Below are 18,617 nucleotides of genomic sequence, written 5' to 3'. Positions count from 1 at the left end.
AAAGGTGGCTCTAGAGCAGTGGTTCTCAAACCTGTCCTAGGGACCCCTCGCCACTGCACATTTTGCATGTCTCCCTCACCTAACACACCTGATTCAACTTATCAGCTCATTAGTACAGACTGAAAGACTTAAATTAGGTGTGTCTGATGAGGGAGACATACAAAATGTGCAGTGGTGAGGGGCTCCTAGGACAGGTTTGAGAAACACTGCCCTAGAGGACCACCAAATTGGCCATGGTCCGCCCAATTGCCTGGGCCGTCGACTTAGTGGCGTGCAGTGCGAGGACAGTTGCACAGCGGAGCTCTTTGAAGGCCGCCAGGTCAGGACTGCTCTCGTCCATGTCACAGAGGAGTTTAGCCTGGTAAACTTGGAGGACCGCCATCGTGTGGAGGGCGGAGCAAGCCTGGCCACTTGCAGCATATGCTCTGGGCGCAAGCCCAGGTGTTGTTCTGCATGGCTTGGACAGGGTAGGAGGCTTTAGACTTCCATTTGAGCGCTGTGGGTGGGCAGAGGTGCGCAGCAACAGCTTCCTCTAGCAAGGGAAGCTTGGTGTAAACTTTTCCATCCACACCGTCAACTGTAGTGAGGGCCGCTTTAGAGGAGTAATGGACATTTTAAACCAAATGTCACTCTATTTGCTCTTTTAGAAATTAAAAATTTGCTCTTTTGCGTTTTGACAGAAAGCAGCTGGGGAGAAGCGTCGAGTCAGCGTCGAGTCAGCGTCTAGTCAGCGAAGAGGCTTGCTTCAACGGCAAGTAGATACTTCTGTGTTTTGTTGTAGTCTTCAGAGTCAGCGAGGAGATGATTTTCATGCTGAAGGAGAGAAAACTGACTCAAAATGGCTCTGAGCGTGACTTAAATAGTCGGCTCCGCCCGTTTTGGCGGGCTGAAAAGACATTTTTCTGTGCAGATGCACAGCTAGAACCAATCAGGCTTCAGCATTTCAGAGAAAACAGAGTTTCCGCCGAAGCATAGAATAAATTCTGACGCAATGTGAGTGAACTGTATTGAAAAGGAACCCAAATATAATTTCCATTCAATAAGCATGGAGAATTAACATGCATCTATGCAGGTCTACAGAAAAAAAAAAAGTAGCTTACTTTGTAGAGGTGCGATGCAACACTTAAAGGGATAGTTCACCCAGGAATACATTTCTGTCATATAGCCGCGTTTCCATTACCCTTAAAATTGCGCAAATTGAAATTGTGAATTGGAATACGCCCAATGGAAACACGTCACACTAGGTAAGATGGCTTGCTACAAACTTTTTATTGACACTAATATCCCTCCATTATCGTTTGGGACAGGCGTTTTTGTAACAAGCGGTTTGTTTGTCCGAATATATTAGTTTTATTATTCTACATGTTCTTGTTGTCGGAGCTTTAGCAAGTTGATTTCACAAATAGCCTACATAGATTTCACACCGCAGTAAAGATAGTTTGCAGCTTAAATTAAGATTTCTTTTGTTTATAAATCGCTGTCCTGTAAATAATCGCATGTCATGATTTGTAAATGTGACGCGGCCCTCCAGTCCTAAATCGGCGTTCTCGACTCTTCATTTTTGTAATGCTTATAGATTTAAGCTTAGTAAGTAAAGCAGTGCAGTCAAAGAAACAAAAACGAACGTAATTCTGTTTTTCTGATTGGATTCTGTCCTGATTCAGTTTCTGCTGCCAGATGAGATGTTGTCAGGCTATGTCAGTGTCATTACCCTATGTTATTTTCATAACTTGTTACGATATAAAAAGTTTCTCACCTCAGAAAAGCTAAATTTCCTGTCCTGTCAGCCATAATAGGCTACTGTGCTCGCGGCGCTCACACATTAATTGATATGTCGCTATATAAGGTATATATTAGGTTTCAAATGTTCACAAATTCATGTTTTGTGTTTCTTCGACAAAAGTCCTTCATGTTACCCCAAGGCCAGACTTCCCTCACTCTGGTCAGTGGGATGTAGAGACGGAGTCCAAGGATGGTGGAAGAGAGAAGCAGGTGTTTGATGCTGTGATGGTCTGCACCGGTCACCACTGTCACCCTCACCTCCCTCTAAAGGACTTTCCAGGTGCAGTATATTTGATAACTAAGCAAAAACAGTCTATGTGCAAAGAGCAACAACATAAAGTCAATAAAAGCCTAACTGGGACACTAATAGTGAACTTTAGTTGTACAAGAGTCATTAGGCATTATCACAGTCAACCTACGATGTGAAAAATCACTCACAAATGCGACCAAATTTCACGAGAGGCGACTAAAAAATATCTTTAATTAGCCAATGGCTAGTAAATTGTACGATTACAGTCACCTTTAATTGAGTTAGAGGCAAAAAATAAGTTTAGTCCAGATATAATTTCATTGCCTGCTGAGCTTTACGCATTGTTGCTTGGCTGAGATCGCCCTCTGTCGCTTTCTCTCACATACGTACACTCACCGTGAGAGAAAGAGAGAGAACATGCAGGTCTCGTTGAGGGAACTGTTGAACCAGTGCTGCGTCGTCATGAAAGTTTGTTATTTGCACGCTTTTTTGTGCCAATTTTAACATTCAAGCGCAGACAACACGAAAGATCACACGCGCGCACTATGCGCAAACTGCACGTCTGAAGCATGCGCCCAGAAAGCCACGTCTGAAAGCATGTGAATAATGAATTGAGCTCTCTTTCATTTATTGCACTTGAACGGACAATTTCACACAAAATTATGTGAAAATGCCCGTCTTGGAGAGTATCCTAGTAAACATAGTCGGTTATGAGTTAAGTGAACAAAGAGTCAGTAAATAAAGCGTAAGTGTACAGTATCAGTATATTGGATCTGTGCACTATATCTTAAAGTGACAACAGCCTATTGCTTACTACTGCTGACTGTTTTTTTAATATTAATCAAACAATAGACTCGCTGAAAAAAAAACACTCAATGCTCTTGACTGAATGACAGTATGAACTAACTTTAATAAGGATTCATCTATATTTCATTTATACAGTGAAGACTATGTACCATTTGATTACTTTATTCAATTTCTGTATCTAATCTACCAAATCTACCTAACTATACTGTTAGATCTAACTAAAAACCCTAAAAAACAGTTTATTTAATTTGCATCTTTGTTCTGTGGTTATTTTTGCTATTGCTTGTAGTTTTATTATTTGTTCTTATTTTATTACAGACAGTTAACTTAACTTTAAGTATTTGAAATTTATATTTTATATTTATATTATATGTATTATATTTATGTAGAATTTTTTCATTTGCATTTTTCTTGCATTCCATGTTAAAAGTCTGGCAAATAAAATAAAAAATCTACTAGCCAATGGCGACTCAAACTTCAGTGTGCCCTTAAAGGGCTGGAAAGCTCTGTACAGCTGTTGTAGCATTAAGCAGAATCTCAGGCAGTTGAACATAAATATTGTTTATGATTAGTAAGTTTAAAAGGTTTTGCAAAGATAATTCAACAAGCTTGAAAGATAATTCAATAACAAGTCAATGATTTTACTAATTTGTAAAAAAAATAATAATAATAATTTCAATATAAATAAAATGTATATGCAATGGCAGACTTAAAGTCCCCCTGTGGTGAAAATCAAGCTTTTAATGTTGTTTATATGTCTATATGGTGTTTTTAATATGTTTTAAGACAAACCATGTGCAAATTCATAAGTCAACACCATTACTGAGTATTTTCTCCTTAAAATTGCAGTGCACCAAAGACAGTCTCAAAAACAAGGTTTGAAATCTCTGGTGTTTCTGACGTCACAAACTACTTTGTTTTGTGTCACGTCAATCACGTCAATGTGTGATCATCAACGTGAACTCTGAGCTGGTGTGAGTGAGTGGAGACGGGCTAATTTGCATATTTATAGAAGCGTGTATACTAAATGAGGCAAGGGTGTAGAGTTACAGTCAATCGATTTTAAGGCATGAAGAAATTTTTTTCAAGGAAAAAACGCTTAAATATGTAATTTTGGTGATCAAAGATGAGTTTTAATGGATAAAATTATTGACTACAGGGGGGCTTTAAGGATTTATATAGATAAGATATATTGCACTACATATAACTTAAACAGCGATTTCCTTTCTATATTGTAGTGGCTAATTGTTTAAATCACCCTTTAGGAATAGACACGTTTAAGGGGAAATTCTTCCATAGCCGTGACTACAAAAACCCTGAAGAATGGCGAGGGAAGAGGGTAGTTGTGATTGGCATTGGGAACTCTGGAGGAGATATTGCTGTAGAGCTGAGCAGAATGGCCAAACAGGTGATATGCCACAAATACAGTATAAATAATTATAGTATATGAATTATAAATGCCTATGCATTCCACATTGTTTCCCTTACTTACTTTCCCTTAATTCTAGGTTTATCTGAGCACCCGAAAGGGATCTTGGATACTAAATTGTGTAGGAGACAATGGTGTTCCATCAGATATGATGTTTAAGAACAGAGTGAGTGTTTGGCTTATTCTAATGTTACCTGTTGGTTTCATCAACAATTTAAAAGAGAATCAACTCAATGAACAGTTCAACCACAAGCTCTATGGGCTGCAGCCCAGACACAGGTACTCTGAACACTGGAACAAAATGTCTGTGTCTGTTGCAGTGCTGCTGTCTGCTCTGTATTACAGCAGGGCCAGTCTGCACTCACTCATAGCAGACCCTTCATCGCTCCTCGACAAGATCAGGGCTTTTTTACCATTGCCAGTGACCACAAAGTAATCATGTAATGTCTATCAGAAACTTAACATACTTTATTAGAAATCTTATATCATAACAAGTGTACTTCGACTAGGGTAAATTGTAGTCAACATCATGAAAATGTTATAATTGACAAATAAAATGCTTGATACTGAATCACAAAGTGGCTTAACATTTCAAACAAAGTTTGTGTATAATGAACATTTAAATAATTGAAACTGATTTTATGTGCAGTTTTGTATGTAATTATGCTGCACTATCAACTATCATCAAGAGTTTATTTCTGTTCTGCGACTGGTCTCAGCAAAAGAGCAGTTTCCTCAATCTCTGGGTTACAAGGGGAGTGGGTTGACAGTGAGCGACACAGTACCTTGCCTCTCTCTTCCAACTTTTCTTTTGCCAACAGGCAGGAGTCTGCGGTTCGAGGAAGAGAAGGCATTGGCCTTACACAAGTAAGTGTGCCACCACACTCACGGCCCCCACACCAGGACACTGTGGCCTCCAAGGCACTCTGCACCACTGCGGGCATGTCTGTTGTCCCCCTGGTCCCCCTTGCACGGAGTCCGGACGCCTGAACAGCACTTACCAGCCTGTCTCGCTGTGTCATTCAGACGATCAGACTATGCGATTCAGTTTGCCTGGTGCCCCTCAGTGCCCCTTCGCCTCAGTGGCAGACAAGGATGCTCCTATCCTGCGTGCAGAGATCAAAGTCTGATTGGCAAAGTACCCAATAGAGCCAGTCTCTCCAGCCGACATGAAGTCAGGGATTTACATTTATATCCCAGGTGAGCTCAATCATGAAGTTGATGAGCTCTCACGACAACGGACGCCCAGAGAAGAGTGGAGACTACGAACGGTCCATCTGATTTGGGAATGCAAGTATGTGTTTCCCCCAGTGAGCCTGTTCATACAGACACTGTGCAAGGTCAGGGAGGACGAGGAGAAGGTCTTGATGGTTGCGTCTTATTGCGGGAGATAGTCGGTTCGGCGCCATTCACCAGTACAGCGGATTATCAGTGAATCCCAGTTGTTTCCGACGAAAGTTTATAAAACTATCCCGTGTAAAATGATCACTACAGAGGCGGGTGTTGGTGGTGATCCTCGGCTCTCCATCAAGGTGGCTCTTCACAAAATGAATCCACCTCTTCTTGATGTGATCGTTTTTAAGAAATCTAAATAAAGACACAGATCTGTTTTGTAGGCCTACATGATTGCATCCAGGTAGTGGCCTACGCATTTCCGTGTCGAAGGCATAGCTAGCTAGCAAACTGTAGGCTTTAGTAAATAATAGTAATGACAGTAACTCGCGATTGAGCGCCAAACTGATGCGAATGTGCTCTATTGTTAGGGGAGGGGCCAGCCTCAGTGGCCTCAGTCATCAAGTAGGGGCTTGTCCAGGGGCTTCAGTTCATCATCGAGCCCCGTTTTAGCCCCGCCCAGAATATCCGGAAAATAGCAATGGTGAAAAACTGTTTAAGGGTCTTACTCCACAATTCAGAACTTCACAGTTCACAGTCTTTGTAATATGTTTTAGTAATACATTTCTAACATTTATAATGTGTTTAGATTTTTTTTTTTTGAATTGCCTTTACAGGGACTTTAACTGAAAGAACCAGCAGAGAGAGAGAGAGAGAGAGAGAGAGAGAGAGAGAGAGAGAGAGAGAGAGAGAGAGAGACCCGGTCGCGCGCGCGCACTCTCTCGTGCTGCGTCCCAATTCGCATACTATCCGTCCTAAATAGTATTCGAAATTAGAATTAGTACGTCCCAAATCGTAGTATGTTGAAATGAGTGTTCCAAAGATACCCGGATGGTCTACTTTTTCCGGTCAGAATCCGACGTGCAGATCGATGCGCACTCTAATGGCTGATATTGCCCACAACCCATCGCGCGTTGGACGAGGATTCGATTAGAACTACAAACACGAGTGAAAGGTGTTAAAAAACTACAGACATGGAGGACGCGCGAGTCCGGTGGTTATGTAGAAAGGTTTAGATAAAGGGGTTTGAGTGGGTAATTATCAGTATCTAACATGACGAAAAATTATTTATTCAATGTTGTCTACATTATATTGCATCTGCAGCAGCATTGTGAACTTTTGTAAAGATACGTTTAGCCATTAACTTTTAAATGCATCATTACATTCAAATTGCAAACACATGAGGAGAGTCACCGCATTAATGACCCACGGCTGCAGACCTAGGTGCCGCAACATTTCTCTCCGAAACGGTAGGAAATTAAATTAGATTGAATGGAGGATTTTAACTGTGACAAGATGATTGACAGGGCAGTTTACGGTGGCTGGACGCACGCGACAGAACTGTCCGTTAAAGATGACGAAGTAGTATGTCCAAAGCTTGCCTACTCTTTTGCTACACACTCAAAAGTATGTACTTTTTCTTCACAAAAGAATACGTACTTTTAGGTCGTAGTATAGGTAGGCGAATTGGGACGCAGCCTCACTTTCGGAGCCAGGCGACTTTATCTACACACTAAAGCGCTGTCCAGCTCTCTCTCCCTCACACATACACGTATTAACCAAAATAAATCGATACGATGTTAAAATGTCGGAAGACCAAAGTTTCATGTGGAGCATTCGGAGATTTTGTTCTCCCGAATTACCGCTGGGTGTGAATTGTGCTAAAATAAATTACCTTATCTCATCTGAAAAGCGTTCCGCACATTCAGCTGACAGTCTCAAGTAGCCTACCACCTAAACGCAAAGCATCCCTAGGCTAATGGATGCCGGGCCAAGCACTGATGTAGGGCAGGGGAAGAGTCTTCGTCAAACAACTATGTTTGAGTGCAACCGAGGCAAGCCCGTCAGCACAAGTCTATCAGTTAGTAAACACAAGTACATCTGATTGAACATCATTTGTTTTCATCACCAATTATCATAGTAGAACAGCTTTCTCAATCAGTTTGTGATGCATTTTGGAAACAGGAGATGAGCCCCTGGTCTAATGCGCCACCTGGCCTGAGAAACCCGTTCTCAAAGACTTACTTTTTTAGTCATTATTTGGGTAGCACACATTTTCTGAATTTTAATCTAGATTAATCAACATTAATTCCAAGATTCCAGTGAGATTAATCTAGATTAAAAAAATTAATCTATGCCCACCACTAGTTACTTTATTAGTTACTTGAAAAAACTAGTTACTTGTTATGCATTACCCTCAACACAGTTTATATATGATTATATTCATATATTTTTCAGCACTTCTCCAAAATAAATATTTATTTAAATAATAATAGGTTTTAATACATTATAAAAATATATAAAAAATAGTATTATAATAGTATTTTTATAATGGATTTTCATAATTTACTAATACAAGTCTGGGACATGAGTAAAATAAAAGTAAAATAATATTGTTTTAACACTACAAAGTTTCATTTGTTAACTTAGTGAACATGAACTAAAACATAATTAATCAATGTTAATGTCAACATAAACTAGAACACTATTCAAATCAAAAGTTATATTAATACTGTTAATATAATTTAATGGACCTGAGCAAACATGAACTAACAATGAAAAGTTGACTAACATTAAGATTAATAGATAGCCTACTGTCAAAAAATGGATTGCTCATTATTAGTTAATGTTAGTCAACTAATGGGACCATATTGTAAAGTGTTACCAATAAATCTGTCTATTTTTTTCAAGTTAAAAAAAAAATTAAAGCATGGTAAACATATTTCCAATACAGTTTAACATTACCTTCTTTTATGATTTAATAATGTACTGTATATATGGTTATGTTTTGAAAATGTTTTTCATGTATTAATTCTCCTGTTCTTTAAGAACTGAATCATCTTCTTCCAGCCAATAAAATAGATGAAATAATTGAGAAGGACATAAAAGCAAATTTAAAGACGTAATTATTTATTTACCTCGATGGTAATTCTAAATAGATTTTGGTTTGATAATTAATCTATGCTCATTTTGAACTCTCTGCTGTCTCTCTACAGTTACCCCTGTCCTTAGCTGGCTGCCCTTCAAGTGGACTATATCCCTCCATAGCAGAGGAAATGGGTGTCTTTCCCAACATTGCCTGGCTGCTCCTGAGGGACCCTGCTGTGGGACTGAGGGCTTTCTTCGGCCCCTGTACTCCCTACCAGTTTCGGCTTAGCGGACCAGGGTATTGGAGAGGTGCCCGTCAGGCTATTCTTACCCAATGGGAACGTGTGGCCAAACCCATGAAGGCACGGCCCATTCCAGAACCTTCATCCTTCAGTTTGTCCTTTTGGCTGGGCCTGTCACGAGGGGCTGCAATGGTTTTTGCCATTATAGCAATGCAAAAAAAGATACCGCTCTTCCTGAGAAACACATCTGTTTCTTGTATCCCATAGAAAACCCATTTCTGTCAAATACAATAATTAGCATACAGTTTGGATTGGCGGTATGGTTCCGGTCTGGGTAAGAACTCCCTGCGCATCAATGCAGCCTTGCATGGATAAGAGCAGGGAGAGCAGCAATACCCCCCTTAGGGTAAACAGAACAGAACTAACATGAATATATGCAGATATCATTAATTCAAGATTTTAGAGTACAACATAATTCGAGAATTTATTCTGATTCAAGGGAATGCCAAATCCTGACTGACAAGAGGAGGAGCTTGGGAGGGAGAAGGGTAATTAGCTCCTGAGAAACACGATAGCTGCTGATAATACTGAAAGAGCTTATATATCTATACAGTGATAGGCGTTGTATTCCTATAGGTAGACGTGTATCAGTTGAGAGTCAGCTGATGCGAGCTTGACTAACGTGACCTGCCAGAACTGACGCTACGCTTGATATTTGATTTTTGGGTAGCTCTGTTTGAATTTGCACTTTAACCTTATTATTCCTTTATCTAATTCTTGAAATTCATTATAATTTTAATATGTTATATTTCTAATAATTTAATCTTTGACGGAAATTAAAATTAACATACATTTGTGGTCTAATGTGTCTTTTTTTCTTCTTATATCTGCCATAACTAGTGCTCTGCCAAATTCCCAAAATAATTATCTTTTTTTTTTTAAATAGTGTCCTTATCTTTTGACAATCATCACATAAGTAAAGTAGCAGCATTTTTATTATTCTTTCAATATATACTTTTAAATAAAACAATCGGTGGAGAAGCCTTTGTCATATGTATGTCCTGCGTTTCCCCCAATCTTAGTGTATTTGGTTCAGTCCTGTTTCCAGTTTCCCGTTCCTCGTTAGTGTTTAGTGAATTCACCTGTCTACCTGTCATTATAAGTTCATTTGCCTCAGCTGTGTCTTGTTTCCCTAATCTGTTCCCTGTGTATTTAAGCCCTGTGTTTCAGTCTGTTCATTGTTGGTCGTTGTTGCTTTATGCGTGGTTGTACCTGTTCTCTCTGTTCATTTTCATGCTAATTTAGTTTATTAATAAAGACTGCTGCAACTGCAATCCTGCTTCTAGTGATGGGCAGATCAAGGCTTCGTGAAACACTGAAACAGTTGAATCAAATGTGCAATATTGTGCCGAGGCTTCGAAACAATCCGACACCCGTCTCCACGCTGACCCCTAGTGGTCAGAACAGTGTAAATTCAACAAAAACCCGGGCCACACATGCATGAAAACGCCTTTTAAAATCTATTGCAATTTTTTTTACTGAAGGTAAAATCTTTCAAATGCAATTATCTAATATGGCAGGTGTGCTTTGGTCTCAGCGTTGAGACCCGGAGATGGGGCCTCGGGGGGAACTTCGCGGCCTATGTGGAGTGGGTATTGGCCAGCTGTAACTCTCTGTTCACCGACGGTCCAGTAGAAGAGCTCACCAGCAGCAGCCCCGAGCCTTCGCCGCTGGTCCCGTCCAGCCCCGTGCCTTCACCGCTGGTCCCGTCCAGCCCCGAGCCTTCACCGCTGGTCCCGTCCAGCCCCGAACCTTCACCGCTGGTCCCGTCCAGCCCCGAGCCTTCACCGCTGGTCCCGTCCAGCCCAGAGCCTTCACCACTGGTCACGTCCAGCCAAGAGCCTCCTGCGCCCTCTCGCTCTCAGAAACGGAGGAGGAGGAAGAGGACTTCCTGCACCCCACAGTGCCCGGAGGTCAGCCCAGAGGCCGTCTCCATGCTCCTGGCCCTGCCGGCGCCGCCCAAGCTCCTGGCCCTGCCACCCATTCCATCCATCAAGGCCAAATCTGTCCATGTCCCATCTGCCCAGCCAGAGACTGTCCCAGAGCCTGTCTCAGAGCCTATCCGAGAGTCTTTTTGGGAAAATATTCTCCGCCGTGGCCGCCCGAGGGGGTCTTCACCTCCATGGCCACCTGCACTGCCTGCTTCACCCTGGCCGCCTGCTCAGCCTGCTCCGCCCTGGCCGCCTGCTCAGCCTGCTCCGCCCTGGCCGCCTGCTCAGCCTGCTCCGCCCTGGCCGCCTGCTCAGCCTGCTCCGCCCTGGCCGCCTGCTCAGCCTGCTCAGCCTGCTCCGCCCTGGCTGCCTGCTCAGCCTGTTCCACCCTGGCCGCCTGCTCAGCCTGCTCTTCCCTGGAGGCTTCCTGCTCCGGATTGGCCACGCCCTCGTCAGCCTCCAGGGCGCCCACCAATTTTGTGATGATGAACTGCTCAAAAAAGACTCTTATAGTAGATGCAGTTGGCTAATTATATTATAGATGTTGTAGTCATTATCAATGTCTACAAATCATTTTAAATTAGCCTAATATTTTAATAAAAAAGAGGTAAACACGTTTCCAACAGTTTTAATGTGACCTTCGTATAACATAAAATTATACTATTTATTCCTTGGGACATGAAAATGCTAAAAACCCAAATATAATTTCCATACAATAAGCATGGAGTATTTTCATGCATGCAGGTCTACACAAAAACAGTAGCCTACATTGTATAAGTTTACAATGTATGACTACGATCCAAAACTTAATATTTGTTAACATTGTTTAACTATTGACCAGAGTGAAGGCCATGAGTCCAAGGTTTCGTCTATTCAGGGGTGTTGTGAGATTGGTCTGTCTGCCGCTAGTAAGAGAGAGGCGTAACAAGAAGTGGGCGAAACTTGAAGTCTTGCAGGGCAGGCTGCAGACAGATTCTATTGGGTGGCGTGAACAACATCTATAAACTTCTGCGGTCACTGCTCCACGTTCGGTAAGATGGTTCTCCACAAACTTTTTATTGACATTAATATCACACCATTGTAGTTTTTACGGGACATGCGTGTTTACGTAACGAGCTGTTTGTTTGTCCGAATATCTGACTCGATTTATTTGTCCGTATGTTCTTGTTGTTAGAGCTTTGGCAGGTCGATTTCACAAATAGCCTACATTGACGGTTACACACCGCAGTAAAAGAGTTTGTGGTTTGAAATTCAGATGTCCTATGTTTATAAAACAGAAGTGTGCTGGCTTGTGAAATGTCATTCTTTATAATGAATTCATGTGACGCTGCGTGGTGTAATACTTGTATTTAGCAGGTACGCATTAAATTAATCAAAAGTGACAAAGACGTTTATGTTACTGCGGTTGTCCAGTCCGAAATCTGCTAAATTTGTGATATTTCGCAGTACAGTTTTGACTTTAACCCTTCCACGAGTGATGATCGGTGAAAATTTCAGTTGATTTGGTCACAATTTTTCACAGTGTGTATGGTCAGTTAACCCTTCCCTGGGTGCCTAACTTTAAGAATGGTGAAAAGTGTCACAGTGTGTCTGGTCAGTTAACCCTTCCCTGGGTGCCTAACTTCCCTATTAAGATTGGTGAAAATTTTCACAGTGCATTTTTGGTCAGTTAACTCATTTTTTTTAAGAACTAATTTCTACCATAGAGTGCTATGCATAATTTGAGATTTGATGGAAATAACACTGATGGATAGTTTCATGCTTTGGAAAAATTACAAAAATCTAATTTTTCTATCATCTGCATCTGCCTAAAGTCAGACAGTTGTGGATCATCATGGCCAAACGTGTTGCTGTGATTGGAGGTGGAACCTCTGGGCTGACCTGCATCAAATGCTGCCTGGATGAAGGCCTGGAGCCAGTGTGTTTTGAGACCAGTGATGACATTGGGGGTCTTTGGAGGTTTAAGGTAAGATATGTCTATATTATTGGGCCCACTGAAATTGTACATATGAAGAAAATAAGGGGTCCAAGCACTGAACCCTGAGGCACAGTTCATTGCAGACCATCAATAAACTATGTGCTGCGAGAAACTGATGCAGTTTGCTTCTTGTCTTTGTATCTTAGGAAAATCCAGATCCAGATCGTGCTAGCATTTACTACTCATTGATTATCAACACTTCAAAGGAGATGATGTGCTACAGTGATTTCCCTATCCCTGCCCACTTCCCAAACTACATGCACAACTCCCTCATCATGGACTACTTCCGAATGTACGCTGAGCACTTCCAGCTCAAACGGCACATCCGTTTTCAGGTCTGGCCTGAAAGTTTGTTAACTGTGAAGTTAGGAATATACTGTACCTCATATTTATCTTAGGTTTTTGGGGTTTCAAAGGTTCACAAATTCATGTTTTGTGTTTCTTAGACAAAAGTCCTTCATGTTACCCCAAGGCCAGACTTCCCTCACTCTGGTCAGTGGGATGTAGAGACGGAGTCCAAGGATGGTGGAAGAGAGAAGCAGGTGTTTGATGCTGTGATGGTCTGCACCGGTCACCACTGTCACCCTCACCTCCCTCTAAAGGACTTTCCAGGTGCAGTACATTTGATAACTAAGCAAAAACAGTCTATGTGCGAAGAGCAACAACATAAAGTCAATAAAAGCCAAACTGGGACACTCATTGTGAACTTTAGTTACAGTACAAGAGTCATTAGGCCTTATCACAGCTCTTGTACAACTGTTGTAGCATTAAGCAGAATCTCAGGCAGAAATATTGTTTATAATTAGTACGTTTACAAGGTTTTGCATAAAATGATTCAACAAGCTTTTACATTTCTTCAATAAGTTAATGATTTTACTAATTTGTAAATTTTAATGTTTACAATATATACAAAATGTATATGCAATGACAGACTTAAGGAATTATGTAGATAAGCTATATATTGCATTACAGGAATAGACACGTTTAAGGGGAAATTCTTCCACAGTCGTGACTACAAAAACCCCGAAGAATGGCGAGGGAAGAGGGTAGTTGTGATTGGCATTGGGAACTCTGGAGGAGATATTGCTGTAGAGCTGAGCAGAATGGCCAAACAGGTGATGTGCCACAACTGCAGTATAAATAATGATAGCATATGAATTATTATACTGTTATTAAAGCCTCTGAATTCCACATTGTTTCCCTTACTTACTTTCCCTTAATTCTAGGTTTATCTGAGCACCCGAAAGGGATCTTGGATACTAAATCGTGTAGGAGACAATGGTGTTCCATCAGATATGATGTTTAATAAAAGAATACGTGGTTGGCTTATTCAAATGTTGCCTGTTGGATTTATCAACAATGTTGGTGAGAAACGTCTCAATAAACGGTTCGACCACAAGCTCTATGGGCTGCAGCCTGCGCACAGGTACTGTGAACACGGGAGGAAACAAGACTCTGCTGACTTTCGTCCATGAAAGTTTTAACCCTTTAACCCTTTTCATAGGTTACTATATAATGGCTTTTGTTTATTTCCCAGAGTTTTCAGCCAACATCCCATGGTCAATGATGATTTACCAAACCGGATCCTCTCCGGTACTGTCTCGGTCAAGCCGAATGTGCAAGAGTTTCGTGGATCAAGTGTGGTTTTTGAGGATGGCACAGTTGAGGATGACATTGATCTGGTGGTGTTTGCCACAGGATACACTTTCTCATTCCCCTTCCTGTCTTCACATGTAATTCCTGTCTCAAAGAACAAGGTATCCCTGTACAAATATGTGTATCCCCCAGCACTAGAGCGCCCAACTTTAGCCATGATTGGTCTGATCCAGCCTCTGGGAGCCATTATGCCCATCTCTGAGATGCAAGCACGTTGGGCCACACGTGTTTTTAAAGGTATCAAACATAATGCTTATCTTCTACACAGAAAACTAAGGGCTGTTCTTAAAATATATGTTCATATTCATACAATACAGAATAACAAATGTCTACTTATACTAATATTCAAGATTTCTATCTCCAAAAAATGTTGTAATGTAGTTTTTCATGAGCATTTTCTCTCAATTACGCAAAGTCTTTTGACAATTAGACATTAGCTTTTTCTTGTTTTTGGTCTTGTCTTCGTCCCTTTGGACTGGTTTTAAGTTCTAAAAGTTAGAGTATGATGACAGTACATAAAAAATATTTTTGCAGGAAATGATTATTCTTTCAGTTTTACTTTAAAGTAATATACAAACATGTCAGAACAGTAAGCACACAGTGTTTTTGTATGTAACAAATTGTAATATGCTCACTAGGAAGGTGCAAACTGCCTTCAATGAGTGCAATGATGAAGGACATTAAAGCAAAAGAGAACGAAATGACTCAAAGGTGCTCCACACTTCACCTCACATGACTATATAACACAGCATTTACACAATTTCTACAGTTATTTAGAAATGTAATTTAAGTGTATCTTGATGACTCTTAATCATATTGTCATGCAGGTATGTGGCCGCCCAGAGACACACCATCCAGGTGGACTACATCCCCTACATGGATGAGTTGGCTAAACAAGTGGGTGTCCGTCCATCTATCCTGAAGCTGCTCCTGACAGACCCTAGACTGGCTCTGAACATCATCTTTGGGCCCTGCACCCCGTACCAGTTTCGCTTGCATGGACCGGGCCGATGGGAAGGTGCACGGCAGGCCATCCTGACTCAGTGGGATCGAGTCACAGAGCCCCTGAAAACACGCTGTGCACCAGAGCCGCAGTCACAGCGCTCCTCGTATTCACTCTTTTTCTCAGTGTCTGTTGCAGTGCTGCTGTCTGCTCTGTATTACAGCAGGGCCAGTCTGCACTCACTCATAGCAGACCCTTCATCGCTCCTCGACAAGATCAGGGCTTTTTTACCATTGCCAGTGACTACAAAGTAATCATGTAATGTGTATCAGAAACTTAACATACTTTATTAGAAATTTTATATCATAACGAGTGTACTTCGATCAGGGTAAATTGTAGTCAACATCATGAAAATGTTATAATTGATGCATTACTTACATTACTCACATTGCCTCTTACCTCAAGGAGAAAACTTTTTCTGTTAATGTAGGGAAGTTTTGCTCATCCTGTGCTCAAATCTGCTATGGTGTTTCCCAGGGTTCCATTTTGGGTCCTCTTTTCTTTACACATGCTTCCTCTAGGTCATATAATTAAGAGACACAACTTCTATCATTTCTATGCCGAATGCCGATGACACTCAGCTTTATCTTCCTGTGAAAAATAATAGCTGCTCTGTCTAGTTTCCTTGACTGTCTGCATGACAAAATGCTGGATGGAAAAACTTTTTTACAGTTAAACAATGATAAAACTGAAATAATAGTATTTGGCCCATCAACTCTGTCCTCTGACATTGTCTGTCAGCTTGGTCCCCTCTCTTCTAATGTGTGTGACAGTGTCAAAAACCTTAGTGTCGTTTTTGATTCCACAGTTTGTTTTGATGAGCTGATTAGTGCTGTTGAGAAAAGCACTTTCTTTCAGTTAAGAACTATTGCTAGAATTAAGATGATGCTCTCCAAGAATGATCTTGAAACCGTTAGTCATACTTTTATGACATCGAGGTTGGATCATTGTAATTCGCTCTATGGGTTTGCCTAAAACAGCCGTAGATCGTTTGTAATGGGTACAAAATGCGGCAGCCAGATTACTGACTGGCACTAAAAAACGTGAACACATTACACCTGTGCTTTCTTCTCTTCACTGGTTCCGAGTTGATTTTAAAAATGTTGCTTTTTAGTTTTTTAAAGCTTTGCATGGACTTTCTCCTCAGTATATTTTTGATCTCACCCAATACACTGCTTCTAGATCCCTTCGATCATCCAGACAGTTATTACTCTGTTCCTCGTTCACATTTTAAAACTAAAAGTGACCAGGCTTTCTCTGTGGCTGCTCCGAGGCTTTGGAATGGTCATCCCCTCCACATTAGATCTTCACCCATCATTTCCACGTTTAAAGCCTCTTTGAAGTTCTCTTTGTATTCTTTATGTTTTAAATGAGGGTGTAAATCTTTCATTTCTTTTTTTTTTTTAATCTATTTAAATCTTTTTTATATATCTTGTGCAGCAGCACTTTGGTTTCAACAATTGTTATAAACTACAATAAATTCACTTGTTGTGTTAAAATTCCAAGTATAATCTTAATGATGTATCACTCCCAACTGCTGCAGTTGTTAGCATGTCTGTTTAGCATGTTAATTTACTCAAATATGCGGATAAGAATAGTAATGACTGAGTTAATTATGTTGCCAAACAAATCTAAAAATAATTATTTTTAAAACAATGTAATTAATGAAATAAAATGTTTTTTAAGTCTACTTAACCTTGGAAAGTTTTTCATTCATGTGCATATGGTTTGAATCTGAACCCAACTTTAATCAGTGGATGAATGAGGTTTTTATGTAACGTGGCAGTGGAAATTGCACAAAGAAGGATGATGATAGTTTTTAAATGACAAAACTCAGGAACCAGGAGAAAACCACATTAACATGAACCAGAACGGACGAAGGGAGAACACAGGGCAACAAAGGAACAAATACACAGAGCAAATAAAAGGAACTAAATTAGATCATTAACAGGACACAGATGAAGCAGATGACTAATTAGACAGACTGGGGAAAACTGGGTCACAGGACTAAACCAAAAACACTATGAAACAAGGGAGACAGACTATATACTGTATGTAACAGAAGTTAAACTCTTGTGAAAATCTTTAAAATTCGTTAAAAACCAGAAAGCCCTTAAATTGATTTATCTTTTAGATACGCATACATTATTATTATTTTTTTAATTTGATTTATTAAATTAAATTTATTTTAATTTTTTAATTTATTTATTTTTCATTTTATTTTATTTGAATTATTTGTGTGTTTGTTTTATTGTGATTTTTCTGTTTTGTTACTAGCTCAACCTAAGGCGGAACAATTGCTGCCATATTTAGAGATTTGATTATGTACCTTGTTTGTGTTGTGGAAGCAAAAACAACAACAAAAAGTAAAAAAAAAGTTTTTTTCACAGTAAAAAAAAAGTCTACTTAAACAGAGTGCACTTTCATAACTGTTTCTTAACACAGTTATGTATAGAACAGTGGACTTTGTACTAATTTACATTAGTTCTCAAAACTTTTGCAGCCCTGAGAAATTTACGTAGCATGTCTGTTTAGCATGTTAATTTACTCAAATATGCGGATAAGAATAGTAATGACTGAGTTAATTATGTTGCCAAACAAATCTAAAAATAATTATTTTTAAAACAATGTAATTAATGAAATAAAATGTTTTTTAAGTCTACTTAACCTACGTCATAAACCTTAGGTTCACCAATTATTTCAATACTTTTGTGCCATAATGGATCCTTGTTATGTGGAAGCTGTGGGTTGTTTGCATTTGATAAACAGGGCTGTATGTTGATGACATGTAGCGTAAAACTAAATATCTCAAACTAAATAAAAAAATTAAACTTAAACGAACTTAGTATACAACATAGTATACAGAATTTACATCCAAAAAAACAATAACAAAACAAAAACATGCCAGAGTGTACAAATTGGTTCAATTGATTGATCAACAAACTGTAGCCTATATTCATTATAGATATGACAAGTCTTTCTTGCTTTCTTTCTGGCTAAAGATGTTCTCCAGACTGGTGCATTAATCCTTATAGTCTCCTGAAGAAAATTAATAAAGTTTGGCTTGGATCCTAACCATTTCTTCTTGTGTATATGACATTTTCCCAAAATAATAAAATTTAACAATTTAACAATTTAATAATTTAAAATAAACAATTTAAATAGGCAACTCTTTCAAATACTCTTATACTTTCGAACTCGAACTTTCGAATTTTTAAT

At 39.8% G+C, this 18,617-nt stretch overlaps 2 protein-coding genes across 3 annotated transcripts; both read left to right on the top strand.

Moving 5' to 3' along the window:
* The first annotated feature begins 1,878 nt into the window (after window positions 1-1,878).
* LOC143729020 (flavin-containing monooxygenase 5-like) lies at window positions 1,879-9,511 on the top strand. Its single transcript, XM_077220003.1, has 6 exons — window positions 1,879-2,062; window positions 4,105-4,247; window positions 4,348-4,547; window positions 4,589-4,700; window positions 5,090-5,392; window positions 8,618-9,511. The coding sequence occupies exons 1-6, from the start codon at window positions 1,879-1,881 to the stop codon at window positions 9,035-9,037; spliced, it is 1,362 nt and encodes a 453-aa protein (XP_077076118.1). The 3' UTR covers window positions 9,038-9,511.
* A 2,157-nt stretch (window positions 9,512-11,668) lies between these two features.
* On the top strand, window positions 11,669-17,088 carry fmo5 (flavin containing dimethylaniline monoxygenase 5). 2 transcript variants are annotated; one of them, XM_077220485.1, is made up of 9 exons: window positions 11,669-11,792; window positions 12,576-12,727; window positions 12,886-13,074; window positions 13,186-13,351; window positions 13,712-13,854; window positions 13,966-14,165; window positions 14,277-14,632; window positions 15,034-15,106; window positions 15,223-17,088. In XM_077220485.1, exons 2-9 carry the CDS (start codon window positions 12,596-12,598, stop codon window positions 15,650-15,652), a joined length of 1,689 nt encoding a protein of 562 aa, XP_077076600.1. In that variant the 5' UTR covers window positions 11,669-11,792; window positions 12,576-12,595; the 3' UTR covers window positions 15,653-17,088. The 2 variants fall into 2 exon arrangements, with proteins under 2 accessions (XP_077076600.1, XP_077076601.1); XM_077220486.1 differs by having other exon boundaries at window positions 11,746-11,792; window positions 12,580-12,727.
* Window positions 17,089-18,617: the final 1,529 nt, after the last annotated feature.

The sequence above is a fragment of the Siphateles boraxobius genome, unplaced genomic scaffold (assembly GCF_051911475.1).
Source record: "Siphateles boraxobius isolate OS27281-9 unplaced genomic scaffold, OSU_SipBor_1 8, whole genome shotgun sequence".
Taxonomy (NCBI): Eukaryota; Metazoa; Chordata; class Actinopteri; order Cypriniformes; family Leuciscidae; genus Siphateles; species Siphateles boraxobius.
Note: the sequence above shows the minus strand (reverse complement) of the source record. Positions and strands in the feature narration are given on the sequence as shown.